Source organism: Neltuma alba, unplaced genomic scaffold, assembly GCF_004799145.2.
Source record: "Neltuma alba isolate B1F8T4 unplaced genomic scaffold, ASM479914v2 tig00010134_pilon, whole genome shotgun sequence".
Taxonomy (NCBI): Eukaryota; Viridiplantae; Streptophyta; class Magnoliopsida; order Fabales; family Fabaceae; genus Neltuma; species Neltuma alba.
This window is the reverse complement of record NW_021635082.1, coordinates 473,130-486,600: the sequence shown is the minus strand read 5'-3', so window position 1 is coordinate 486,600 and position 13,471 is coordinate 473,130. Positions and strand designations below refer to the sequence as shown.

Below are 13,471 nucleotides of genomic sequence, written 5' to 3'. Positions count from 1 at the left end.
TTTTGATTGACTAAAAAAAAGGTGGGAGTATTATGCATTGTTAGTCTATTTGGTTATTAATGATGTTGATATACACACATATATGTATATAAATAAATGAAGTTAAGTATATATCATTTTGTCTTATTTAAAAAAAGTTGGAAAAAAGTTGGGTCCTGATTCTCCTCATTTTCTCTTAGAATCCTATCTCTACCTATTAAATTTCAACCTTATATTCTTTGATCCAACAATAAAAATGAAATTTTAGGAAGAAAAGAAAAGGGAAGATTTTGAGGGGATCTCCTTCTGAAAAAGGTTTTATAGATTTTGGACATAAACTCTATCTAAGAGTTTAATGCGGATAGAGAGACTCTTACCTTGATCTGCATGGTAAAAAACTTAAGAAGAAAGAAAATAGAAATAGAAAAAATAGAGAGAAGAAAAAAAATATTATTTCTCATTCTCTTTACATGGATGAGATAAAACATGATAAAGAGAAAGTATTTTGGCGTTACATTAAAATACTATCTCCGGTCCTTAATATAAAATCTTTTTTAATTTTTATTTTGGTCTTAAATATAAGATCATAATCTATTTTTTCTCATATTTATTTTTTTTAAGATAGTCCTTTTAAGAATAGTAGTTTTAGCCAATAAACTTAATTAGTAAGAATATTTTAAGAAAGACAACACTTATTTATTACAAATAACTAACATAACTTATTTCTTTAATCTACTCAAATTAGTCAAATAGCTCTTATATTTAAGATCGGATGTAGTATATAGTTTAAAATCAAATTATATAATTTAAATATTTGTAGCATAATTAAGTGATAAAATTGAATAACAAATATTTAATATTATAGGTATTAAATATTTTAATATTGTAATACTACCTCCGGTCCTTGATATAAGAGTTGGTTTGACTTTTAATTTAGTCTTAAATATAAGACCCAAATCTACTTTGTCTGTCATATTTATTCTTCTTCTTTTTTTCAAAATTAAAGGTTTAATCAAATATTACAGCTAACATACCTTATTAGAAAAGATAACACCTATTTCTTACAAATAAATAATTTAATAAATTTTTATTTATTTAAATTAGTTAACTATTTTTATATTAAAATTGGAGATACTATTTCACATCTTGTAGACATTTTCTACACTGTTGTTGTTCAAAGCAAGATCCACTGAGTAAGTTTCCAAGTGGACAACTACGAGGTCTAATGACAAAATGAGAATGTTTGAGGTTTATGTGCCATTGACCGGTTGGTTTATTTTTAGTTTATTTTGTGTTTTATTTATTCAATTAGGTATTTTCATATTTGAAGGATTTTCAATTAAGCAGGTGTTTGGATAGATACAAAACCATAATTTTAAAAGTATTTTTACATATATGAATTAAATATATGGAGAATTTGCTTTATTAGCAACAAAGTGATTTCAAAAGCACTTTTAGAGTTAGGCAAACACCCCCTAAATCATTTGGAATTTCGGATTATTTATTAAGTGTGTTCTAAACTCCATTGAATATACTCTTTCGATCCTTAATATAGACCCAATTGTTGAGTTGTTTTGGTCCTAAATATAAGACCCATTTATTATATTTATCAAGTTTATCTAAATTACCCCAATGAATACTCCCTCAACCATAATCAAGTAGAAGATGGAGAGAGGGTATTAAGAAAGATAATTATGGCGTTTTAGGAAAAACATGTCACATTTCTTATAATTAACTAACTTACCTAACTTTTTAATATAATCAAATTAGTTAAATGGGTCTTATATTAAAAACCGGAGGAGTATAATTTTAGATATATCAGTTGCTAAATTAAGATCTCAATTATATTATATAATTGTAATGAACCCAAAATTTGAGAATTATTAAGAATAACAATAACAATTATGTGATCAAGTAAATTTTAAAGTAGTAACCTCATCTTGAAATGAAAAAAACAAAAAGCTCATTAAAAGAGAAAGAAAACAGATAGTAATTGTAATAACTTTTGTAATTTAATAGTTATAAGTTAATCAGCTTTTTTTTATTACGAATTAAATTGTAAAATTGCCTTTTAAAAAAATCTGAAGATTTAAGATTAGATTTTATTTTCTGCCAAAAAAATCAGAGTTTATTTTCCTTCCCTTCCCAATCAGTTCATTGCCTTTTTTTTTTTTGGGGGGGGGGTGTTTTTGAAGAAGAGCTTCTGGTGCGTGAACTTGCGATTCCATCGCTCCCCCCACTGTCCTCCCCTGTCCGCGCGTTCGTCGGCTGCGTATGCGCCGTGGGTTCGCCGGTAATGCTAATCTCCGCATTTCTTCCTTCAAGCTTTGCCATTCTGTCTTCTTCTTTGCTCTGATCGGTGCCTTGGTAGCTTGAAAAGGATTGAGCTTCATTCCCTTTTCTTCTTCCTTCTTAACCGTGGCTAGTAAGGATTTAAGTAAGCTCGAGTCCGATATCTTTTTCCAAAGCTTGGGTAGCGGTGCATTTGAGAGGATTTTTCATTGTTCTTCTCCCCTGTTTTCGTCGTTGCTGTTGTGGGGAGTGGATTGGAGATAACTTGCTTCATTTCTATTTAATCGGGGTGTGTGATGTTGTATTGGACTTATTAATTCTTTCTTTTATTTTTCAAGTTTGGCGTTGCCCGGGGGGTGTTGCATGGAACTTTGATAAGTTTTGGTTTGATGGGTTTGACGAGTTCCTTTGAATGTGGAGACTGATATGTGTGTGTATTAACAATAATTTATGGCTGCTAACTTGTGGCTTAAGATGGCTGGTTGTTGAACTAAGTTGAATGCCTATAAGGTGTTTGACGAATTGTGTGAAAGAAGAAAGAGACTTGGAGATCTTGTTTGGCTTAGACTTGAGAGAATGAAGTGTATCTGGATATGTATTGTATTAAAAATTTTGATGATTGCGGAAGGAGAACTATGGAATCCAATTATGTGCTCTGTAAATAATGCTGAGAAGTTAACTAAGGAATTTGAAGTTGCTTGGCTAACAATATAACGCCATAATGAAGGTGTTGTAACTAATCTTGGAAGCTATTTGGGTGCTTAAGAGTTATATGGTTGTTGATTGGTAAAGTTTAGTGTTTATTGTATGAGTTAAGCTAAGATATGCTTGGAATGTTTGTGCAATCTTGTAGAAGAATTTAATTAAATTAAGATTGTTGGCTATTTATAAATTGGTTTGTGGAATTCAATTCCTCCGCTTGCTGGAAATTAGCACATTTAAACTGGCTACAACTTAATTTTAGGGGGAAAAAAACCTTACTGTTTAGGATATCCAAGTTCTACCTTGGCTAACGAAGATTTGGTTTTGATTTTTTCCCCCCTTAATGAGTTGTTTTCCTTTTTACATTTTCGTGGTGTTAGCATATAAGTGAGAACTCTTGAATTTAGAATTATTAGAACAAATTCTGTTGTTGAATGCATAGGCTTTATTTCAAACTGGAGATAACGAACAAATTTCTCACACTCGCGGGAAGTAGAAGTTGGTCAGTTTGATCCGTGGCCATGGAGGGTAAAATCAGGTGTTTGGCCAACGACATTGATAAACCCATAATTTATTATGCTAACATGTGAGATTGCGGTTTTTTTTTTATGGGTTAAATTGTATTAATGTTGAATATTTTGGGACTACATGATATTAAAATATTTTATGTGATTTTGTCTGCAGGTTTAAAGAGAAAAATTCCTAAATTCCAGTAATGATCTGAAGGGACTGGTCATATAACAGCCAAGGACCAGAGATTAATAGAAGTGGCAAAAAGGACCTCGTGATACGATGCGTTTTGAGAGAGATTCAGATTTGGGGATCATCTTCTTTGACATCTTCAATTCATTCCACCCCTGAATACTGTCATAGTTGTTGAATGAGATTGATGCCACTGCAGGAGGAACAACGCTGCGGAATGCAGATACTGCTGTAACATGAAAGTCCGTTTCTTTAGTAGGCCTGGGCTTGTTCCTGCCAATCCTGTCTTTTCCATTTAACAACAAAGGGTGGGTCCTCTTGCATGGTGATTGTATTGACACAGAATGAGCAGAAACTGCCAGGAAATTGAGCGAAAAGTTCTTCGTCTTCTTCATGGTCGCAATACTCGCACCCAAATCACCCAAATTCATGCCTATTTCCTTCGCCATGCCCTCCATCATTCCAACCAGATCCTTGCTCACTTCGTCTCCATTTGCGCTGCTCTACATCGAATGTCTTACGCCACTCGTGTCTTTTACCAAACCCGTAATCCCAATATTCTCCTCTTCAATTCCATGATCAAAGGCTTTTCTTTATGTGCCCCTTCCAGCAATCTGTCCACTTTTTCTCCATTATGAAAACCCGTGGTATTTTGTCTGATGAGTATACTTTTGCGCCTTTGCTTAAGTCCACTTCAAACCTCGGGGACTACATACTTGGCCAGTGTGTTCACGCCCAGGTTATTCGAGCTGGATTTGAAAGCCATGGTTCCATTCGCATTGGGTTGGTGGAATTGTATACAACTTGTGAGAGAATTGGAGATGCCGAGAAGGTGTTTGATCCAATGTTTGATACAGATGTAATTGTTTGTAATTTGATGATTCGTGGGTTTTGTAGGACTGGCTCTTTGGAAACAGGTTTTAAGCTTTTCAGATATATGAAGGAACGCAGTATTGTTTCTTGGAATATCATGATTTCTTGCCTAGCACAATATAAGAAGGACCGAGAAGCCCTTGAACTTTTTCATGAAATGTTGGAACAGGGCTGTGAACCAGATGATGCAACTGTGGTCACTATTCTGCCTGTTTGCGCTCACCTAGGAGCCTTAGATTCTGGGAAATGGATCCATTCTTATGCCTGTTCCAGAGGGTTTCAACGAGATGTCATTGCTGTGGGAAATTCACTTGTGGATTTCTATTGCAAGTCTGGAAATCTTGAAGTTGCTTGGAGCATTTTTAATGAAATGCCTCACAAAAATGTTATTTCTTGGAACGCCATGTTATCTGGGTTGGCTTATAATGGGAAGGGTGAAGTGGGGGTTGACTTGTTCCAGGAGATGATAGAGAAGGGCGTTAGCCCGTCTGACTCGACTTTTACCAGTGTTTTAGCTTGTTGTGCTCATGCAGGCTTAGCAGATAGAGGGCTTGAACTCTTTGCTTGGGTGACTGCAAAATTTGAACTTCAGCCAAAACTGGAGCATTATGGCTGCGTTGTAGATCTTCTTGGACGTTGTGGACAGGTATGGGAAGCTCATGATTTGATCAGAAGCATGCCCATGAAGCCTACAGCTGCCTTGTGGGGCGCATTGCTTAGTGCTTGCCGCACTTATGGTAAAAGGAAACTCGCAGAAATTGCAGTAAAAGAGCTTATCAATCTGGAACCATTGAATTCTGGCAATTATGTGTTATTGTCAAATATTTATGCAGAAGAAGGAAAATGGGATGAGGTTGAAAAGGTTAGATTACTGATGCGGCAAAACAGCATCATGAAAAGTCCTGGACAGAGTGCAACTGGTTAGTTGCAAGTTTGAGTTAGTTGAGGAATGGCTTTGTTTCTTGGTCTTCACTAACTACATGAATTATCGATTTTCATGCTCAAAGATCGTGCTAGGGAAACGGAAGAGGTTGCATGAACACTGTCTCTCATTGTCTTTACTATTAGCCTCATGTGCAATAAACCAGAAAAGTGCATTCAACTTCACAATTTCCCAATAACAATGTTTGATGAGCCAAAGATGGAGACGTGCTGCTTTGAAAGAGGTTGAATGAACCCTATCTCTCATCGCTTGCTAAGAAACTTTGAGGATGCTAAGGACACTTTCATGTTCGTATGGGACTAATCTCTAAGGCAGACCAGAAGGGCATGGCAGTTAAGAAAGAAACTACCAATGTCAGGTTGAAAATGGATGTAATTATTGTGGTCGATGAGGATTCTATATTTTAAGGGGTCTGAGACGGCTCTGCATGCTTATCATTCTTAGCTATAATTACAGGTTAATCTGCATCATTAACTTATTCGTATTACATCTCCTTGAACAGAAGATCGGTAGGTAATTTCTTCTGTATCGGGCTGATTATTTGTGATTCATATTACATCATACATGTAATACATTTACCAAATTTCTATTTTCCTTGCGGTTGATTCGTTGTAGAATTTGCCCAGTAGTTCAGAAATGCACTTGCATAATGTAGATTTGTGTATGGAAGGTTTTTCTTCAGATTTTATTTTGTGAAGTACATTAGTACGAAAGCAATTAAGGTTACAAGGAACCTAATAACCTATCAATCTGGCCGCAAAGAGGTCATGCAATTTTCTGTTTCTTAATGCTGGTCATTGTGTCACATTGAATTAAATTAACTGCTACTTCCACCAGGACGAAGGCATAGAATTTAATCCAAATTGGTAACTTGGAGGCAGTGCTTATTTCTCCACCAACGTGATCTCCCAAACTGAAGTTCCCTACACAAACGCATTAATATTCCCCGAGGGGTTTAATGTATATGGTTGTCACATCCCACATGCATCTGCGAATTATTCATGGCTAACCCAAGAAGAAAGCAGGATAAGAATATACTCATCTGGCTTTAAATATAAGATTTATTTTATAGTGTAATTGTACTACAAAATAGGTTATTTAAGATTGGAGAAGCATTAGAGAAGAAACATTATTGATGGATGGGAAAAAAAAAAGACCAATCAAGCCTTCAAGAGAACAGTGAAGTACGCAAATATCACATGAAAACTCAGATTAAAAAATGGATGGCATATAAAGGATGGCACAAGTGATAGAATATAATGATAACTCGAGTAGAAACATAAAATTACTATGGAGATTAAGGAAGCTATGAATAAACTCTTCTTTAGTAGGAACAAGTCTCCCTGATTGTGAAGGGTGGGAACAGAAAGATGCACAGGAACAATATGAAAAAACAACTCTAACCCACTGAGTAAGTTTCTAAGTGGACAACTACGGGGTCTAATGACTAAATGAGATAAGGTTTTATGTGTCATTGACCAATTGATTTATTTTTAGTTTATTTTGTGTTTTATTTATTTAATTAGGTATTTTCGTATTAGAATGTTAATGCCAAAAAAGAGTTTATGCTTTTATGATTTACTTATATGTTAGCACTTAATTGTATGTTAAAAATTAGTTATTGCTAGTTTAATTTTAATTTCGATCTTAAATATAAGATCCAAATTCTTTTTATCTTTCATATTTATTTATTTTTTTTTTCTAAGGTAGTTCTTGCAGTAATGATAGTTCTAGCTGATACACTTGATTAATAAGGATATTTTAGAAAACACAGCACTTATTTATTACAAATAACTAATTTAACTAATTTTTTAAAATTAGTCAACAAATTCTTATACAAAAGACCCGAGATAATAGCTTATATGCATATTATTAGCACTTTTTTATTTTTGATAACAGGGAGGCCCAAGGCCTAAACTGAAAAAATTAAAAACAAAAGAAGACCCAAAAACTCCTTAACCCATGTCCCAAAAGTTCCTTCTTTCCTCATCCTCACCCAAGACATTCGCAACTTCCAACGGGATCTGAAGGCACGGCCGACACTCCTTGTTCATAGCTGTCCAGAAGCTTAGTTTCGTCATGACATCAGCACACTGATCACCAGATCTGCGTACTAGGGATACTCATTGTCTACAAGGAGCTACAGCTTCTCTTACCATTCTTACACAGTCAGCAGGCTTCTCCCCTACAACCTCCTTTCCTTTTGGAGCAACAAAAAGCTCCTCAGAATCAGTTTCCTCTGCTCGATCCATCAGAACTCACCTTGATCCAACCTTCAGCTGGAACTACTCAAACCATTCTCACTTCTTCCTCTCTTACCTCACCGGGGTTCCTCTGGAAGGATTTAGCTTTAACTATGTCCGTTGCAAAGCTCCAGATTTGCCAACCTTCCAGATCCTTTCTTTGATGTTCGAAGATCTGCAAATTACGCTGCTTCCAGATTCTCTAGCAAGCTCCACCAAACACAAACATTCCACGGTAAGCTATTTATTAATTTTCCATCTCTCAAATTCTTCTGTAACCATTCTCTTCAATTCTGTATAAAGAAATCTGCTTGAGGTCGCCGTAATAGGCTTGCATTTTAGATCATTAATTTGTCTCTTGCCTTATACTTTCGTAATGATCGATTCTTCCACCTTTAAATTTTAAAACTGAAACCCTTTTTTTTTTTTCTTTTGTCATTTGCTCCGCAGATTCTGTGTCCTTATCCTCCTGTGGAAAGATTGTTCATTTTCTCTTCATTATTTTGTTCCTCGTCAAATTAAAAAAACAAGGAGGTTTCTTTGTTAAACAACATTGAAATCTCTACTAAAAGGTGAGGATTTATTTTGATTTGAAGTTTTTTTACCATGTTATAATTTTATAGTTTTGTCTTTTGTTATATGATGGGTTTGCACTTTTAATTTAGCTAGTTCTAATCATTATCTTGCAATAATCATAATATTGACCTTTATATACAGAAACAGTTTTTGGGTCAAAACTAAATATGACGCTCTAAATTTTGGGCATTAAGAAGAGATTTTATGTGCAAATATCTAATTATCTTGATCTAATTAAGTTTTATCCCAATTGATTATATCCAAATATTTTCACAAAATTTAACATGAGAAATGTTAAAAGCTCATGACTATTCTTAAGATCCACAAATTCTTAACCTTTAAATCAATGTAGTGATGATGCCAAATGTTGTATATGTCATCTTGTATATACAATATATATATATATATATATATATATATATAGTTGTCATTTAATTTTTTATTAATTTTCCTTTTGCTTATACTAATTTTGTGTGTTTACATCTGGCAGAGTTTGTGTGCTTTACTTCTGCTGTGAAGAATCTTTTCATTTTTTTTGTTTATCACTTAGGATTGCTCCACATTTAAAAAACAAAAAAAAAAAAGAAAAGAAAAAGAAAAGGAGGTCTTTGTCCAGCAACATTGAAGTCTCACCAAAAAAAAAACGGTAAGAATATATTAGATCATGCATGTTTCATTTTATTTTAATGCTTATATATCATTGCCCTTTGCTATATAACTAGATTGGACTGCTAGAAAATTATTTAAAATTTTATAATTTTATATTTTGAAGGTTATTATTTTGCAAAATATGAGATGTAAGATTTAATTTGGAGGTTGAACTTGATGCTTGGAAAAAGAACTTTGTGATTTTGCTCCAAAGTCCAAATCAAGCATTAAATATTTTCATTATATTATATCTTTAATTAACAATTATTAATTTTTAATGACTTGTATCATTTTTAAATATGTTGGCAAAAAAACTTATTTAAATATGTGCAATTTGGCATAATAAATAATGGAACATTTCGTGAGGAAATATGACAAATGTAATTAATGCATATTACATTTGAATCCATAAAATTATGGAGAGTACTCGGGTTACATTAATTTTAGACTAGCCAATTAATTCATATGATTATATATAATTTTACTTATCATTATTAACATTAAAATTTTTGTTTGTGTGTGTTTTTTTCCTTCTTAGCAGATTCTGTGCTGTTCTGGATTTCTGGTGAGATACATCTTTACTTCATCATTTTGTTATTCAAATTTGTGTTATTGTCTTCTTGTTTCATTGTTTACTCTTGGAAAAATTAGGAACAAGGACCTATAAAATATAATATTTAATAATAAGGATTTTAAAAACTATAATTATTTATAAGGATCAAACACTAAAATATAAATGTAAAACTACTAAATTACCTTTAACCAAATCTCTATATTTTCTCTTATTCCATTGATTTTTCATAATCTCCTAATTTTTACCAAAACCCATTATAATCTTTTTCTCATAATTATTTGCAACGAAATTTATTGAAATCAAATGAAAATTATTTATTATTAACCCAAAATATCTTATATAACTAAATATATATTTTATGCAAATAAATCAGGCAAAACCGCAAAATAATTATCAAAGCATCCAAGCATCATACTTTAAACATCAATTTATATTATTGTACATTAAAATATGTTTATTTAAATTTATATATATTTATAAAATGTATACACACACACAGTAAAACAATTTATACTACAAAAGGTAAAGAATGAGATATTTGAAAAAAGTAAATTTCAATTGAAACCTGATGAAAGATGAAAAAAATTAACTATTGGTAGCATGGTTTATTACATGAATAATTTCATTTCATTCCGTGTTTAGGTATATAAAATATATTTTGGATTACAAATAAATAATTTTGATTTGATTTCAGTAATTTTTTTCTAAATAATCATGATAAAAAGATTTTACAGAATTTTAGTAAAAATTAAGAAGTTGTGAAGAAAAAAAATTCAATGGAGGTGTAATAAGTGAAAATGTAGAAATTTAGTTAAGGGTAATTTAGCATCTCTATATTTATATTTTAGTGTTTGGTCTTTATAAATAATTATAGTTTTTAAGATCCTTCCCAATAAATATTGTTTTTTTCTGGTCCTTCTTCCTAATTATCCCTTTATTCTTTATCAATTTTTTTAAATAAAAAAATAATAAGAATATATCTTTATCTTGTTTCATTTTATGTTATGTACGTGCATATATTTTAATCCATAAAAATGTTTTTGTGATTCTTAATATTGTCAAAAATTAAAATTGAAGAATATTTTGTAAGAGATGAGATGTGCGTCGGCCAAAAAAAAAAGGAAATGAGAAATGCAGAGTGTATATGTATATTGTGATCCCAAAAATAGAATAAATAGAAAAATTTTCTATTACAAATGCGTATTATCATCATTATAAATGATGAGCTGGAATTTAAATCATTAATTTGTCTCTTGCCCTCTATGTGGTTGTGTACATTTGCAATGATTATGATATCTCACCAAAACTAAGGTGGTGTTTAGATGAAGTCAAACTATGGTTTGGAGAATAGCTTTTGGAGAATAGTTTCTGGAGAATAGATTCTGGAAAGAATAGATTTTGAAAGAATAGATTTTCTGAAAAAGTGATTCTGATAAAATGAGAGTGTTTGGATAGTTGTTATTAGAAATGTTTTTTTATATGTAGAAATTATTACAAAGGACATAAGTTTAAATGATAATTACATATAAGATATATTTCATAATATATCTTTATTTGAAGTAAATAAATAATATTAATAAAATATACCTTACGTATATATATTAATAAAATAAATAAATATGTTTTTTTGTAAAATAATTTAATAAAGTAATTAAATATATATTAATAAATAATATATAGTAATAAAATAATTAAAATTAATACGTATATATATTAATAAAATAACTAAATATGTTTTTTGTAAAATAATTTGTCACCGGTGGCGACAAATTTCAGAATGGGAGGAGGTGAAAGCACTACAAATAATGGCAGAATGGGAGAAGAGAGAATTTTGTTTTCCACCGTTAAAGCTTCTCTGACTAGAGCAATTATTATTTCAACAAACATATTTCTCCATATACGAAAACCATGGTTTTCCAAAAAAAAAAAAGGGTGTTTGGCAAATTTTTTTCCAAACCATGGTTTGGAAAAAAACCCAAACACCCCCTTAAACAACAAACTAAACTTTTTGATCTTTTATTTGGCAGATTCTGTAATGCTAATTAAGATCTTATTTGATTTTTATTTTGGTCTTAAATATAAAATCTCAATTAACTTTGTCTCTTATATTTCTCCATTTTTTCTTCAAGATAGTTTTTCTAATAATAGTAGTTCTAATTAATAAACTTCATTACTAAGAATATTTTAAGAAAGACAACACTTATTTATTACAAATAATTAACTTAACTTATTTTCTTAATATACTCAAATTAGTCTATTAGCTCTTATATTTAGAACCGGAGGTAGTATTGTCTTTCTGCATGAAAATATTTCAGTTTCTCTTCATTAACTTTGTTCTTCAAATTAAAAAACAGGAGGTTTCTTTGTTGAAAAACATTGAAATTTGAAATCCCTGAAAAAAAAGGTGAGAATTTATTATGATTGTGATTTTGTCATCATGTTACGTTTATATGGTTGTCTTTTGTATATTAGGGTTGGACTTACGCTTTTTAATTTTAATTAATATTTGCAATATCTTTACGATTAGAAGTAAATATGATGTTCTAATTAAATGTTATGTATTAAAAAGACCTTGTTCTTTTTGCACAAGAAAAAAAAGACTTTGTTTTTACTCGTACTGATTATCATCAAATTTTCTCAAATATTTTTTAGTCCTCTCTGTGTATTAGTTCTACAATCATTATTTTATATTATAGAAATTAAAGGATTATATAGTTTTATGAGGATGAAATATGATCAACATATAAATTATACAATGAGAATAATATTAAATAAAAGTATAAAACCCTTACTTTGTGTGATTCTGTATACCTTTTTCCGTTATTATGTCAGAATTATTTATATTTTTAAATATACAAGAAAAATGAAGAATCACAACCAAATAGAGAAAGGGAAAATAATTTCCACAGAAACGTAATTGAAAAAAATAAATGAAGATTGACCGGATCTAAATATATTTACTAAATTAATTAATTTTGTGATGCCAAATGAATATTATATATTTGGCCCAAAAAAAAAATGAATATTATATGTAGTTTGTGTCAATTGTTCTTGTCACTAAATCTTGTCTTTGTATTTGACAGATTTACTGTTCTTCTGCTCTGAAGGATCTTCTAATTTTTCTCTTCATCACTTTGTTTTGCTCCAAATTTCAAAAAGTAAAAAAAAAAAAAAAAGAAGCAAAAAGTGAAAGAAAAAAGGAGGTCTCTTTGTCCAGCAACATTGGAATCTCTTTCAAAAAAAGGTAAATTGATCATGTTTCTTTTCACGTTATTCTTATATGCGTATCAGTGTGTATATTTGTCTTTTGCTATATAATTGGTCTGGAGTATTAGAAGATTATTTGAAATTTTAATGTATAATATTTTTTAAGGGAAATTATTCTCATCTAGGGATGAAAATAATTTAGGCTAAACTTTAGATAAATAGGTTTGGGCCTGCAATAGATATTTAAACATGGGTCTGGGCCTGCATATAGGCTTTTTTAAGGCCTGAGCATCAGCCTTTAAAGGGTTGACAAGGTCTGAAACCTGTTTAAAGGCCTACTTAAAATGCAAGCTTTTAAATAGGCTTAAAAATCTATACTTCTAAAATCATATAAAATCTTTTCAAACCTGTTTAAAAACCTATGTTATGTGTTAAAAGTTTAGTTAGAATACATTCTCACCTGCAATATAAGAGTTTAGCAAGAAAAAGAGAAGAATGCATGGTGACAACATTGTTAGATCAAGTAGGAACAAGAAAAATGAATTATTTATTGACTAAATAGATATATTTTCTAAAATCAACTAAGCACATCAAATGACATGTAAAACTGAATTTTACCTGTTTTGGTTTTACTGCATAAATTGTGACACATTCTTTCTCCTGAGATTATAATATTTCATTTGGGAATCACTAAAATAAACTTACAATAATTATTATGCTTTAATAAACAAC

The 13,471-nt window shown here is 30.9% G+C and overlaps 1 protein-coding gene and 2 long non-coding RNA genes across 3 annotated transcripts; all 3 read left to right on the top strand.

Annotated features, from left to right (window-relative positions):
* The first annotated feature begins 3,773 nt into the window (after positions 1 to 3,773).
* LOC114754355 (pentatricopeptide repeat-containing protein At1g09190-like) lies at positions 3,774 to 6,077 on the top strand. The gene is given in 2 exon segments (XM_028943123.1): positions 3,774 to 4,281; positions 4,284 to 6,077. Coding segments are annotated over 2 exon segments (1,452 nt in total). The 5' UTR covers positions 3,774 to 4,019; the 3' UTR covers positions 5,474 to 6,077.
* Positions 6,078 to 7,381: 1,304 nt separating this feature from the next.
* Positions 7,382 to 12,645, top strand: LOC114754416 (uncharacterized). Its single transcript, XR_003741171.1, has 4 exons — positions 7,382 to 7,969; positions 8,185 to 8,306; positions 8,801 to 8,956; positions 12,616 to 12,645. It is a non-coding gene; the product is annotated as an uncharacterized LOC114754416 (long non-coding RNA).
* On the top strand, positions 9,498 to 12,479 carry LOC114754417 (uncharacterized). The gene is made up of 3 exons (XR_003741172.1): positions 9,498 to 9,523; positions 11,560 to 11,564; positions 11,815 to 12,479. It is a non-coding gene; the product is annotated as an uncharacterized LOC114754417 (long non-coding RNA).
* Positions 12,646 to 13,471: the final 826 nt, after the last annotated feature.